The 16364-nt window shown below is 39.1% G+C and overlaps 1 protein-coding gene across 1 annotated transcript in view; it reads left to right on the top strand.

Annotated features, from left to right (window-relative positions):
* The first annotated feature begins 1183 nt into the window (after positions 1 to 1183).
* Positions 1184 to 16364, top strand: part of cabp7b (calcium binding protein 7b) — a 28133-nt gene continuing 12952 nt past the window's right edge. Inside the window, exon 1 of the mRNA XM_030066099.1 lies at positions 1184 to 1292. Within this exon, the coding sequence (XP_029921959.1) occupies positions 1184 to 1292 (109 nt within the window). The remainder of the gene's footprint in view (positions 1293 to 16364) is intronic.

Raw genomic sequence — 16364 nt, 5'->3', positions numbered from 1 at the left:
ATCAAACAGGTTGGCTGTGTCTCATCGTTTCCCATAGATTATTAAGCAAATTTGTGAATACATAGATATTCGTTGTGCTTTGCGAAATGATATGTAATGACAGAGGTGGTGGGGGTCGGGGTGTGTGTATGTGTGTGTGTGTGTGGTGGTTGGGGGGGTGCAGACGAGGCGTGAGTGTTGCTGTGGAGGCGCAGTGAGGAAGCCAAATGAGACTGGAGCAGAGGCCGTGCATACGGCTGGAGAGGGAGGATTACAGCCTCACAGAGCGTTTCTCTGTCTGCTGAGACGGGGGTCACCCAGGATTCCCTCGAAGACAGAACGGGCTCTCCGGACACAGATTTTTTCCTTGTATCTCGATACCGGGATAGGATCAGTTCGCCAGGGCTGCTGCTTTATGTAGAGTCGTCGGTTCGGTTGTTTTTGAGAAAATGCAGACACGGGAAAGAAAAGTGAGACAGAATACTGTGCGGGGGATATACCGGTTGTTAAAACATCACGCCTTGTAGGAATCACCGAAAACCAACAGCGAAAAGGTCGCTTTGATGTGAGGGGTGTAAAGATTTTTTGTTAATCAATTTTACATTTTCGTTTCATTTTTCCACATTTTTTTTTTATCGCTGAAATGCAGGTGCTACGTGCATGAAAGAACGAAAGAAAGAAGTAGCATGTAAATCTGTTTGATAGGCTAAAGATTTGAATGTGAACTAGTCAGTCCTTGAGGATGATCAGTCGGCATTAAGACAGCTACAGAGTCCTCAAACATTCAGACAGAGCTTCAGTGCCGAGCAGCCTGATCACTGAAGTCAAACTTCAAAGTATCATTCTAGCAAAATAACATCGCCTGTTATGTTGAAGCTCTGTTAAAACATAAATATGTATATACGTTATATTGTAATTGTGCTCTGAGTTCTGAGGGCTATAGGCTATGCACAGTTAAATGCGGTACACACTGCCAACAGGCTGCAGTCTTTAAAGCACGTGCACGCTTATTTCCCTGATATTGTGATATATAGAAAATATCCGAAACACGTACAGAGGAGAGGTGAAATTGAAGGGGGTGGGTTCTGTTTGGTTTGATAGAGATTTTGCTGTCAAAAACAAGGACTGTAGTAAAGGGTCTGTCTCAAAACTCCGGAGAGCTATATGAAGACCGCGACACAGTTCTTGGTTTCCCCTCGCAGAAATGCCAGTGCGTGCTGTGACCACCAGGTTCATGTACAAGGGTCTTTGCACTATTCCAGATGTCCTCGCCTATCGGACCCCTGTTACCCTGCCTGAGGATGAGGTGGAAGGTGAGCTGGTCTTACTGATTATTTTCCCCTTGGTTCAAGTTGCCTTCACACTGTGTATGTAAAGAAGCGGCTACCGAGGAAAGCGGTTCAGGACCCTGGAGAGTACCCGGTGGCATGCACTGCTCATGTTGTGCTGCTTAAGTGTGACGGCAGACTCCAGAAAGGGATATGAACATGAGACACCACAGACAACTCTACCAACAAATATGGGCACCTTTTCTCTTTCCCTCTCTGTTGGCTTTTTTGTTGCTTTTGCACCTGTGGCACAAATACACCAAAGTAATTCATTATTTTTGTCTTTGTTGTGAATGCTGACAAGATTGCACTTGTGTCTCCATCATTATATCATGGTGTTATCAGTCGTCTTGCCTCAGAACAAAAAGCCAAGTTAAACTCCCCTGTCATACATATGCTGGAGTTTCAACTTTTGCATTTGACGCATTCTCAAAAATCTACCTTTATGAATCTGCAGTATGTTTTCACAAGCTGTCCAAATTCTCAGCCATATCTGTGACGCATGTGTGGGATTGTTGGCTGGCTGTTTTCACTCATGTCATTTGTGGTCAACATGAAAAAGACTGAGACAGTGAGAAGCTACTTAGAATTTGCAAAATAGAGAAGTGGAGTAAAAGGGTGAATGGAAATGTTATGGTGAGGAATGTGAATTCTTGTTATCCAAAATAAAGAGAATCCATGCTGAAATTCATTAATAAGATGGGAAAGTTGATTCAAATTGAATCGTAATTACATTACATCGTCTTGTCTCATTTCATATCTCATTGGGTTCTGGTTGTAAAATGCATCTCATTTCACATTAATTAATAATAAATGTGAGAAGTGATATGGCATTCTGATTTGGCTATCTAAAAATTTAATCTGAGCATTGTAGTTGATATTGCTGTTGCAATAACTGTTAAGAAGTGCAGTTTTTTGTTTTAGCAAATAGGCCTCAAGACGAGAGAGCACAGCTGGTTGCGATTTGGAACAAACCCAGGCAGACAACAATGAAGAGATAGCTATCAGAACTGATATCCCTAAATCTTGTATGCTAAGGAAATTCACTTTCTTTCTCTTCTGTTTGTAGGTTGCCCAGGCTCACAAGTGGCCTTCTGTCCTTGCTTTGAGCTATCCATTTGACCTTGAAAATCCACTATCTGCAGTGACAACATAGATTTAATTAAAAGGTTGGCTAAAAAGCAAGAATTAGAAGAACAGGACAAAGGCAAAAGTGTTGTGTGTCACAGGAGAGGGTGCCAAGCCTATGACAACACAGCCAACCTGGCTTTTGAAACTTTTCAAACAGTAGTTAAGTAATTGACAACCATTGAGCATTCAGGCCACAGTATGACTTTTAAACTATTCTCATGAATAGAACATGCTCTATTTCAGGAATGCCCTGCTGCACACTCACAGTCACATGCCCTAACCCCCTTTTTAGGCACCAAATCTCTACTACTTGGCAATACAACTGTATATTTAGTTTTTTTTTTTTTTTTTTTTTTATCCAAACCATCTGAGAAATAAGTCAGTAAAACATGTTATATCGCTGCACTTGAACATAACATTTTGTAAGATTTGTTAACTAGACAAATGTTACAGTGAGGCCTGTGTTTTTGCATTTGAAGATGTGCAGATATTGCCCTGGCGCAATGTTGTGCAAAAACCTCTGTAATGAATAATATGTTAATAAGAAGAAGGAATAGTCACTTCCACTGGATAGAGAGAAGATTGTGTGGGTTTGCATGGAGCTAGTCTTAGGACGGCTGCTCAAGCCATGCTATTTGGAAGAAGCTACTGAGATGACAGAAGAGTTTTTGGAACAGATGGTTGCCTAGATGGGCAAGGTCAGTGGCAAGTTCCCCTGCCCTTTTTTTCACCCTTGTGTCATCCAGGTGGCATAAACACTGAGATGTATTCAAGCCATTACTACTGTAAAGGAATTCTACACTTATTTAAACTGGAGGATGCCAGTGTTATTACTGAGATGTAAATCAAGATAGATTAGCAAGTAAATCAGGAGGAATTAGGTTTGCAAGCATGAGGTGCTGGAACAAACATGCAGCTTTGCCAACAGAAGTCCTCATGCCAAATGTGTTGGACGTCCGTCATATTCAACTTTTGCAAAAAACATTTTTCACTACTCTTCCCAATTTGATCTTAGCTTGCTCCTCCCGATTCATCTGGACTGATGCAAGTTATTGTTTTTAATATTCTATATCATATTAGCACAATTTGTTGCCAAAGCTTGACAAAATATTGTTGATGGAGGCTATTTTATGAAAATTGCTCATTACTCATTAACCCATTGCGCTATCACAACCAAATTTGGTGCATGTGTGCAGGTAGTCCCTGAGGTGACCCTTTGGTCAGCAGGCTAATGTGCTTGACATTTTGCACACATCATCACTGCACAAATGGCCAGCAAGACCTGATAGGATTCAGTGTCTTGTGGCTGACTGGTGCACCATTTTTATTTTTTATTTATTTATTTTTTTAATGTAATTGACCTTAAGCTCGCAACTGTGTGAATAATTTGCACTGATATTTAGCTGTATAAATATATTGACCAAAACTTGGGTTAGTTTGAGCTGTAATTATTAAATTTTAGGCACTACTGACCTTGGCTGTTATATTATGAAAGATGTCTCTAGAATAATACTTTAATTCATTGAGACTACAAGAACTACATGTATGTAATGTTAACAAATAATTCCATCAAAGATCTACAGCTGTGAACTGTAAGCAAAATCCAATGGAAGGATGGATGTGTCTGAAGAACATGAATGTAGTGATGTAGTGACACATACATCAAACATTTCTGACTCAAAAGTGAAGATTCTAACAACTATGCAGCATACACACATTTAAAGTAATTTCAAAAGAGATATTCTTTGAATGTCATGTGCCCTCATTTTTTTCACTTGCATGAAGTCTAAAAGAATTTGAATTACTTTGATTAGATGTGTTATATTTAATGAACGTTGTATTATCCCATTAGCCATACAGATCTTGATTGACACATTGTATCCAGTGTGAAAATATAATTGAATTTATAGTTAAAAGACATAACTTTATTGCAAAGACTGTAACTCAATTGCCAGTCATTGTAAGTGTATGTGTGTTTGTACAGATAAGACTCTGGTTGGAGGGCACAACAGTGACTTCCTGGCAGTTACATTCATCATTCATTCATTCTGAGGTCTTTTCCAGTTTATATTCAATCCGCAGTGCATTGCTGACAGAGGCTGTGAACAGTATTTATAGATCACAGCATGCAGGAGAATCCCCCAGACATCAGGCATTGTAGTGGGGTGTAGACCATCTTTCACTTTGTATGCAAAGCTGTCTTCATCAGTGGTTGCAAATGGAGTGGTTTCGTTGCAGCGCTGTACACAGATACAAGAAGAGGCAGAGCTTGCACAGTTGCACAGTTCTGACTGATCTGGTACCAGCCAGTCAGTGGTTTAGATCACATTCCTTTAGCATCAAAACATTTTAAGACACTCTCTGTTGTTGATGTATTACCACATACACAAGACCTCCAGCTATTTGACATTTAGCATAGTGTGATTGTGTTCAGTGTTCACGTCAATGATTTATTATGATTGATGGCCAGGTTTTTGGAAGCAGAAGTTTAAAATAATTGGAATTATCAATTTCTTTTCTGCTTTGTGTGTTAGTTTGGTTATCTGTTTTGTTTTGATTTTAGAATGTATCTAATATGGGAACCCCACAATTTACATATTACATGGTGTAGAAGTAGGAATTACAATGTATTCATCTGAGACACGCATGCAGTGTCAGCGCACAATTTGTTGCAGCCCATGGCAATCCAGGATGGGCCTCAGGATGAAAAAAAAAATGCAGTAATGCTTATTCATGTCCAAACTATAGTGCTTTATTGTACAATTCATGAAAAGAAAAATGTTTGTCCACATCTTGAACATTTACTGGCAACTTCAGATCCTTTAGTTGTTAAAACTGAAAGGATGTTCCCAAAGAGCTTTTGGATGAATGCATTTAGCAGGATTATGTGTAGGTAGTGATAGCTCTAACATTCACTTAACACATACCGTGTAATGTTCAACAAATAAATCTTTTGTCTCTATAGCGCTTCTTGAGTTTTAAGAATGAAAGCACAAAATTTCACACATGTAAAAACTAATTTAAATGGCTCATGGGAGACTGCAAAATTCTAAAAGGAATCTCTCTGTGCATGTGTCGTGCCCTCAGTTTTGATCGGTTATGAGAATAACTGCTTTCTCCAACATCTTTGCTCTGAGGATTTTATGTCCTCATGCAACTTGCCACAAGGAAAGACTCCTGGAAAAGAGGTCTCATGGATAATGTGTGTTACATGACAAAGGAAATCTAACCAAAAGGTAAAATTACAAACATTTCCTTTTAGGGCAATATTCATTACATTCTTTATGTTGTTATAGTATAAAATCAGTCATATTTTCAATTTTTGTTATTCCTGAGATCCCAGCAGTTATTCACTGACTCGTGTTTCCCTGAGGCATGTCTTGGCTTCTTTGGCCATTCCTGCTTCTGTCTACCATCAAATATACTTTTCGAGAGTCACTTGATAAATTATGTGATCCACCTGACATAATTTAAGACAAAATGGTGTCCACACACTAAATATTAAACTCCCGATCTGGATCTGAAGTTGCATTTATTGCAATGTTTCTGTTATGCTGATGGCATGAATGTCAGCGTGGCTGAATTTAACATAACATAAATTACTGGAAGCTTTAATTTTCACTGAGCAGATACTCTTTTTCCTTTTTCACCTTATGTTGTCAGTGCAATTTGTTTCCAGCACCTGATCCCAAATTCGGTTTGATGCACACACCAACACCCCTTTCTTTGCCACCTGACATAACTGCCATAGACAGGGAGATGTGAAATAGAAGTTGCAAAGATTACAGATATTAGAAATTGTAGTAAAAAAAAAAAAAATGCATAATGAATACAATCAGTTCCCTACTGCAAATGGTATACAGGGCTGCAAAATTCTTAGAGTGAGTGAGAGAGTGACTTTTGACTAAAATCCTGTATTCTCTGTCTGTCCAACACTGTCTGTGTGGCTAAGTCCTTTAGACAGATCAATTGTTGCAGGTCAAGCAGTTGTCCATACAATTACTTCCTCTACCAGACATGTAAAATCAATGTGAAAATATTACATGAGGAGAGCTTTTTGTGTATCATCTGTCTGTCCAGTGTGAATGCTTACTGTTTTAACCTAAATAATCAGCACCTATTCATAATTCAGCACTATTCATTACAAAAAAATGGGTTTCAGTTATGTCTACTACCAATACACATCCTATTGAAAAAGCCATGAAGTTATGAAATACTGGGAGGTAAAATTTAGCACAGTCTGGCACACACTTCTATTCTCTTCAGATGTGACAAATGTGAGATTGAGACTGTTGTAGTCATTCAGGGAAATTGTTTAAACAATGTTGGGTAAAGATCAAATAACCTGGAAACTTGGAAGTATTGATTGCGGCTAGCTGGGAATCTACTTCTGCCGTTACAAGCTGTTAACTACAAGAATGCGCCATTAATCTCTCTCTCACTCTCTGTCTCTCTCTCTCTCTCACAACCCCCCCCCCCCCTCCTCCCCCCTCTGTATTACACATTTAGGGTATGCAGGGTAAGGGTGTTTTTGTGTGGTGAGTAAGTGTTTTGGCTTGGAGTTTTATCTCCATACTCCTTTTCTCTCTGTGTTTCTTTGATTCGATTCTGTCCATCTGTATGAACAGGTAAGACATTGTTTAGTCTTGGACTGTTAGTTCTGTCAGTTTAAGAGTGGGTTTTTGTTGGTGGTGTCAGATCTTACTGGGGATGGCCTCCAAGGAGATTTCATCTCGGTCTATCCAACATGGGGTGAAAGTGCAGGATCCCAATGTTACAGAGGGGGCTCTTCTTGTTCCTGTTGAGCAGATTGGACATAAAAATGTGGCATACCCTTCCTGTATGAACAAAGCTGTAGTACTTAAACTTAAAAAGGTGTTTTTCTGCAGGTTTCACCACTGTCTATTCCATTACAAGAGTCGACGGCTGAATTCCATTACATAGATCCAACAATTACGATTACATAGAGCCAACAAAATATTCCTGTCAAGTCTGTGTGTGCATAGTAAAAACAGAGTTTTGGCTACAAACTTGTGCAGAAAGTCTGCATAAGTGCTCTTGTGCAGACTTGCTGCGCCTTCCACCTGCCCTCTCTGTAAGTCCACATCAATGCAAAGGTCTGCAGTCGTGTCTCGCTGCAGACTCAGAGAAGCCCTGATGTGACAAGCCTCTGGCATGCTGGAAATGCCCATGGTGTGTTTGAAGTACAAAAAAGCCTAATGAGAACTGCACACAAGGCTAAAGTTTGCTTCAAGTGCTTGTCAGAGATTAAGGTTGAGCTAAGAGGTTAAGGCTAGGGATTGGATTAGGGATGGGCGATCTCGCTAGGGGCCTCTTCTCCGAGTCTGTGGCTGGACCCTACTCAGCTTCTGACAGAATTACCCCAAATGCAGTTTGTAGTGGTGGATTACCCACTTCTTTCCCTCTAGCAGTATAAAAGTAGGAGGACGATTCCAATTAACCTGTCAGATTGAAACTACTAAGTAACTGCAAAATGTAGATAAATATGAGTTTAATTTCTTGTTGTGTAACTACTCCAAACCTATATGATAAAGCTTCAAGCAAGCCTAAAACCTAAAATACTAATCACTGATTCTTGTGAATTTGGATAAAACAGGTTTTAATTTTGAAAATAAAAAGTGAGTTAAATTACAAAATCTGAAGGTATATCATTATTGGCCAAGGTCTTGCATGATTTTGCATTTTTTCCATAATTTTTTTTTTTTTTTTTAAAGTTTTTCCAGTTTTCCGGTGACAGTGTTTTTGTCAACACCGTAATGTTTTTTTTTTTTTTTTTTTTTTTTTTTTGAAAAACATATTTTTGTATTAAAAGAGACTATTACTTTAATAACTCAACAACACCAAAGAAACATATTGTAAGCATATTCATTTAAAACAAATATAACTGCCTCTGACAGTGGTGACACTAATCTGACAGCGGTGACAGTGGCCTCATTAGAACATATAATTCCAAAATTTATACCACCCAAGTCAATGGCTTCTTGCTTAACAACTTTATTTAACTATTTGGTACAAAAAATAAGAATCCTGAGCACTGTTATAAGCATTTTTCAGACTTCAGTCATCACCGTCACACAGAAAACCTGACGGTGGTGATGTCTGACGGTGGTGACAAAAACCTGCTTGTTCACATGATAAGCATGAGTTGTTCACATTAGCCAGCTTGTTTCCCCCCTGTTGCTACCTACATCAGACCTCTTCTTAAAAAGTATACATTTATGCCATAATCTAATCTAATATTTTTTATACAGAAGTGACGGTGTTGACATGTTATGGTTGTGACAGTAGCAGTGTCCAAAAATATGAAGAGATTTAAGAGAAAATAGCAAACTTCCAGGAGCCTGAGTGGTCTTGAAGCATGCAGTAGAGCTGAAGGTTTGAAAAGGGCTCCTCAGGAATGTAACTGACCTTGTATTTATACAGGGTTTTTTTTTTTTTTTTTTTCAAATAAATATCTGACAGTGGTGACGAATATGTGGGACACATTTTGAGCAACCACAAAATAATAGTAAATATTGTTCAAAACTCATCGTTTGTAGTTTTTAATACATATTATGATGTACTCTTTCATGTGGTAAATATATTATTCAATGAAATTATTACTTTTTGTTGTTTTAATCAAGTTGAAATGATTATCTCCTATCTGAGGACAACCGGTTTTGTAGGCCATGTTCCAGCATATAATCATTAAATTAATAAAAATTAAAAATAAAACTATAAAAGAACCTTACAAATGTGCAAAGGACCCCCTGATTATACCCTTGATTCCTTTTATTCATTAAAATGTTGTTAATTTCCAACAGAAATAGCATTTTTCTTAGTGGGACATGATTTATCCAAATTCCCAAGAACCAGTGTAATAGCAATATTTGGCAATCAGATAAAACAATGCAAAATTAATTCTTAAGTCTTTCACTTTGCAACAGATGGCCATAAATTTGAAATTAGGCTGATCATGGTGACTTGATCAAAGTATTAACAATCATAACTTGTGTTGTCAAGGTCAACAACATTGTATCCTCTTTGTATTAGGTGTGTTCAGTGTTTTGCGATGTCACTGGACCTGTCAGTTTACCCTTTTCATACCACCAAGAGCCTGTTTACTCATTGACATACATGCTAGACTCAATATAGCTCCATTTATTTAAAAAAACAACAACAACAACAACAACAAAAAAAACAACACCTGAAAAGGCACTGAAATGAGGTTTGCATTGGTGGTGCGTGTCTCTTTCCATTGGAAGAGTGTGAGGATGGCTATATGGTGCTCACTAGTGTTGAGGACATGAAGTTCTTGATTGTAGGGATGTGAGGCACAAGGATTTTTCTTGTCCACACAGGCCACAAGCTCCAGGCAGCAGCCCGCCTAGTGAGCCTGACATAAGGAATGGAAGCAGGAGGAGCGGGGCATAGCAGGGAAGAAGACTAATTCTCCATGCATGAACAAAGCCTCCACTCCTGTCACTGTTTAGCGGGAGATGAAGTAGAGGGAGACAGCGGAAAGCGAGCAAGGTCAGAAGCACCTGCAGCTAGAAGTAGTGTAACTGATGTGGGTGCTGAGTTGGTATTTGAACAGGTGTCCACCTGTCACTGAGAGTCAGGGTAATAGCAGGGTCGAAGAAATAGACTGCAATTCTGAGTCAACGTAGCCAATTGTACGGAGATTATTTATTTATTGGATGAGACATTTGGTGACAATTAGTGATAGCTAAAGACCACTTTCCAGACACTGCAAAATTCCATGCACTGCTGCAGAGAAGCTAGGCAGATCAGGAAACGTTGTGCCTCCAGAAACATGCAGAAAAACGAACAGAACCAGGAAAGTGAAAGGTTTTAATCAGCATTATCTAAGTAATGACCATGCTCATAGGGTAGTTTTTCTATCTTTTGTCATTTTTTCTCTGTTTTTCTGCCTTTCTGTTTCTTCTCTTTTCTCTGGCTCATCCAGTGAAGAGCCATGTCCACAGCCATCCTCCTGTCTTTCTAGTTTAATCATGTAGTTGGATCTAGTAGATGCAGCAGCTAGCAACTTGGATGAACAGAGCTGGCAGCTGACCAGCACCTGCTGGTGAGCTGGATCAGATGGCAGGGTCAGCTGAGGTGTTGAGCGTGTACTGGGAGCACCGGCTGAGGAGTCTGTCCAACAGGGTTTCAACTCCTGAAATAACTGCGCTTGTACTCCAGTCGAGGTTGAGGATGTAGACTCCAAGTGCTCCCTGTTTTGAAAGCAGCCGCTAAGAATTATGAGATGAAGGCAGTTGGTTCCTGTCCTGGCCACAACCCAAGACCCCACTTACATACACCAGTGAGTCCCTGTGCACAGCTGGTAGGAGTGAGCAGGACTACCAAAGAGCAATCGATTTTTTTTTCCCAGCCATCACCGCTGACACCCAAGCAACCACTAGTAATCGTCTAGTAACCACTTGGTGACACCCTAGCAACAGCAATAGCTAGCGATCACCCACAGTAGCAACCACCTGATGAAATGCCAGCTAGTAATCACCTAGTAAGTGAGATGGTGTTCTTGCTTCCAGCCAAAAAGATCCATGTCATTGTCCATGACCTGATTCTGTGTTGAATACTGCTTTACTTCATCAATGCCATAAGCCACAGGTAGATTTATCTACTCTTCAAAGTCCACTGCAACTTTACTGGATGCAGGTCCATCACCTGTGGTGCCGAGTGCCAGTTTGGTCATGTAGCTCGGCTCTCTGAATAATAGTCAATATTCTCAGCTGCACTCAGCACTTCAGACACTGAAACCAGAGAAACACTAGGTTTATGGTAGTGTACTAGTCCCCTTCAGTTTCATGCTGGATCTCACAGAATGGTAACAGGAACTCAACAAGAAAGTCAAGCACATCTGCCATCGATCTGCCAAGCTTCTCCATGGCCCTCTAGCTTGTCACAAAAAGAGAAAAGAGTAACTCCTGTCACTGCATAAATTCACAGTGTAATTAGGAGCTGGTTCAGCTTAGTGATCTCAGGATATGCTGTTTTTCACAGTCAGAAACCGATAACTAGATCATGGTCTAGTTTCTTTCAGCTGTAGTCTGTGCTAGGAGCCCATACCCCATAGCTCATATTTGTTACTTATGTGTATGGTTCTGCCAGTCTCCTTCCAATCTCTCAGTCTATTTCTAGTTCCTCTTTCTTTCCACTGAACACTGATCTTTTAAGCAACCTTCAACCGCATCTGCCCTGAAGTAAGGCAGCTTTGTTTTGCAGTTATTGGCAAGTTGTGTGCCAATATTCATGTTTTCACTGAATTTATTTTGATACCACCTGCTACTGTGAGAATCTTGATCAGTGCCACCAAATGAAGACAAAATTCAGAGTCTGTGGCTTTGCTTGCTGTCATTACAATTCCCGATGTGTCCTGGTCAGCTACATCACTAGCCTGAATCTGATGCAAGGCCTGCACCACCAAATCAATGGCAGCCAAAAGGACATAACAACTGTCAGTTCTTGCTGCCCATTTACTTGGCTGTCTTAGGCGCATGTTCTCTGAGCTTTTTGCACAACTGTGAACATGCTCTTTTGGTTGACTGCTTTATTAAGAACAAGAGTTGTTCAACAACACTGAAAAATTTACTTGAGGCTGTGTTCCAACAGCACATATCAGTCACCACAAAGTTAAATCATCCTGCAAAGCAATGCACAAAGTATGCCTTCTCATTGGTCTGTTTTATGACAGCTTGCACACCCCATTTGCCAGACATAACAGCACAGCCATCATTACCTTGCCTTTGTGTTGATATCAGGGCCATCTTCTCCTGTGTTAGAATCAGGTAGTTGACAAGCCCAGAACCACAACAGTATTTAACATGGACTAAATCAATGATATTAATCATGAGTGTGTCCTCAAGACATACAGTGAAGTGTTAAGCCTTCCGCAGTGCAGAGAAATAGCTGAGGTAACACTTTGGGGTTTTTTAGGCTGACTCGAGGTGTGTGTAAAGACGCTTATCATATCCTACAACAAAAACAGCTATTTTCCTGAAAACACCTTTGTTTTTGTTTTTTTGAGTAATTTATGACCTTTAAAAGATAATCTCAATTGGGCAAGCGTGGCGATTTTGTCTCACTGAAGGACTGTACTGCATCTGTTCTCCTTCTCCTTGGTCTCATGTTTATCATAGTTTTCAGCACAGAAAGTTGTAGGCTACATCAGCTGCATAAGTAATGAAATGTTCCTTGCCATTGCAGGTAATGTTGTTAGCTTGCACTGTGCATGGCAAAACTTTTCCTCCACTGCTGCCTATCAAACCCCTCAGTCACTTAATCAATCAATCAATCAGTAAAATACAGCAAAATTAAATAAATACATAAATAACTGACAGAGCATCCAAATACTCAACAGTGGAAAAAACACAACTGAACTGCATCTTGTTCTGTAAAGTCATGACAAAATGCAGTTATTTGGGATTTATTGTCTTATATCTACAGTAAAACAAATTGTAGGGAATGCATGTACTTCCATACAAATTCAAATCTCTAGTTTCACGCTGTATCTCTGGTGAACATTTGTTCAATTTTACTCACCATTTGTCACTCAGACTTGTTCCCTAAGTTGAGAACAAAGATTATATAGAGTTTTGTCATTTTAAAATAATCCCCTAATTAACTTTCTGGTCCCATGAACGTGCTAGCCTGTAGGGGAGTGTGATACACTGTACACAATAGGAATCACAGAGGACCCATTAAAATACCTGTGAATATATAATGCTTAACAGTGGAGGGAACTGTCAGAGAGCTATATTCTGCAGGTATGGCGAGTGGGCTGAAAGTAAAATCAAACAAAACAGCACAATCACTTGATTTTCATGTATAATCGCCTTTAAAATATTGCAATACAGTATTGTTTTTCCACTTATCTACTGCACTGACAATGGTTTATTTTATTTTCTATTTTAAAATATAAAATACACATAATTTATTTTTATACATTTGAGAAGGATATGTTTGTATTTTATAACATGTTATGTTATGAAGTATCTTTGTCCATCTCAGTTTCTAGTCATTTTCTTGTGGCACATCAGTTTCTTGCTCGTTTCACTTTGATTGTACTTATTACTTTGTGTGGGTATGAGAAAATAAATTCAGAATATTTCCGTTTCACAATTTAAACCATGTAATAGGTGAAGAGGGTTATTTTTAAGACTGAAATTCTGGCAAATACAACCAGTCCTGACTACTTGCCATCTCCTGTATCATTCTGAGAGGCTCAAACATATGAGCCTTTTCATAATACTGAATTTAAAACATGTATTTTTGTATGCTTTAAACCAATAAAACAACTACTTGTACATTTTCGTATGCCACAAAATACTGCACTACTACACTATACTTGCTTCTACTAGTTCTACCTTTCGCATTTTAATCCTCCCTACAGTTTAGTCTCTCTGCTCTTCACCTCTTTCCTCTCACTGATGAGTCACTTCAGTAGGACCATGCAAATCACTGGTATTCTCTAGCGTATCTTTATGGAAGATACAAAACATATACTAAAAAAAAGCACATTATAGAAAAAGATATGTCAATCTTGTTTATACTCTAGCCGACCTGTTACACATGCACTGCAAACACTGGGATCTGTCTTTTAAAGAGACAAATTCTTATCTGCATTATGACCCAGAAATGCCAAGCAAAATTAGTTGCAATGAGCTGTACTGTTGGCAAACTGCTTGTTTTAATAAAATAATAATGTGGTTAAAGAAAGCTAGCTTTAGATAGATCAAAGAGGCTGTTTTTTTTTTTTTTTTTTTTTTTTTTTTTTTTTTACAGTTTGCTGGCCACAACAATATCTGTTCAGGAGCCTACACATGCAAAGCAGGCACAACAAAATACTGGGAAAGTCTGCCAGCCTGAGCTGACTTGAGATGGTAGCACCAACTTCTCAAACTAGTCCATAAGAGCAATCTAGTTACTAAACTAGATTGACTTCTCTCATCTACAATTATATTCACACTGAAATGAATCTCTTCTACTGTCAGAACATTAGCCTTTACCTCTTTCTCTCTTCTGACAGTCAGCTGGCATCAACCTGTTCTAAAGATCTTACATGTAGAGTGAAGGTACTGCATAAAGAGTCAAGTTTCCAAAGAGGTCTGATTGTGGATTAGTGAATTACTTTCATGTTCAGACAAGCAATATTGTCTTTTTTTACGTTTGTGAAGTTTAGGGCCAACAAGTCTGTATAAGCTTCATACCCAATATCTCAAACTAACTTGTGAAATTATGCATTTTTAATTGATATCTAACATCTACAAAATGAAAGCGACTACCCCACCGCAGCACCTCCAACAGGCCAAAAACTTCCCAAACAATGATGCATCTTGGAGAAGGAGCATTGCTCTGGCTATTTTCCCCGCACAGCTGAAGACTGGATGAGGGTGTAAGGATCTCTCCATCCCTCCATCACATGCAGTTGCTGACCCTTTGCTGGTCTGATTTGGAAGAAACTTGGGGAATGATGGATTTTGACACTGGGTCCAGCATTTTAAATATAAATCTGATTAGCCCACCACAGCACCACAACCAAGCTTCATGCTCATGCCTTAAACACTGCTGGGTCAAATTTGTTGAACCTTTGGGGAATCATATGTTTTTACACTGCTACTTAAAATGTTAACGTAAAAAGTCCTATTTTTAATCTTTTTGTAGTCTTACTTTTTTCACTATTTGGCTCTGCACGGGATGTGCAGCTCTCCCAAAAGTAGCGGAATTTTTAAATACTTTTTTCATTTCTAACCACTGATCTATAACATTTTATTATACATCTATAAAACTTTATTGCAGATAAGTGTCTCTGACAGCCAAGCTGAGCTCCCACTGAATGCTGTAAAAGTCAAGTCAAGTCAATCACATCAAAACAGTCAGACTATTTAACTAACCTATTACTAACCTTACTAACCATTTTAACCTGCACTTGTTATTCCACTCTGTAAGAAACAAGTTGACACATTTAACAAGGAAACAAATTAACCTTTGTATTCCAGAATGGTTAGAAAGAGCTATTGCAGGTTTGACAGATTTGGGGGTTGCAGTAGTGCTGTGGCCCTGAGATTATAGCCAAGGGGGAAAATGCAATGAGGGCCTCTGAGGATTTGGCAGATCTTGATTCAAAAACACGTGAGCAGATACAGGAACAGGGTTTCATGAAGTGCCTGACATATTGGTACATTAAGACAGTGGCCCTCTAATCAGATATGTAGTTAGCAATTACTTTGACAGATTCAACAGACAGAGGATAGCACAAGGTCAAGAGTGTGTCCCTTTGAGTGTGTGGGCTCAGTAATAGATTGGCTAAGGCTAAAAGTATCAGTAAGATAATAAAATCAGAAGACTATGCTAGATTGGCAACACACACTCATATTGAATTCCCCTGTATGTATATATTTGCTCTATACTGACTTGTATCTGTGCAAAGCTTGTCAATCCAAAGGTGAATCCAGATGTGTTTTCACAATCCTCTACTGAAGGGAGAAGTGTCTGTGTACTCCCCCAAAATCTGAGGCCTAGCCCTCACAAACATGGCTTTTTTTGGAAACCGGGTTTTGCCTCGTTCAATTATTCTTCGTTCTTAAAAACAATCTCAGTCCATGTGCGAATGCAAAACACAAGAACACTTCAATGTGCAGGTAAATGTGCAATGTGCAGCTCACTCAAAGACTAACAGTGATGCTCTTGACATATGAAAGTTGTCCTACCAACTAGAGGTCCAACCGGATCTCGTCCAAAACCAATTATAGTGCTGGTTGTGTTTTGTTTGTCCTAAAAAGCACAAAAACAAACAAACAAACAAACAAACAATATCAGTGACAATATTAGTGTAACTAAGAGGTTCACTTAAGTATTTTTCATGGTTAGATTATCAAATATGGCAAAATGTTCATGACTCGC

This window comes from Myripristis murdjan, chromosome 12 (assembly GCF_902150065.1).
Source record: "Myripristis murdjan chromosome 12, fMyrMur1.1, whole genome shotgun sequence".
NCBI lineage: Eukaryota > Metazoa > Chordata > Actinopteri > Holocentriformes > Holocentridae > Myripristis > Myripristis murdjan.
Note: the sequence above shows the minus strand (reverse complement) of the source record. Positions and strands in the feature narration are given on the sequence as shown.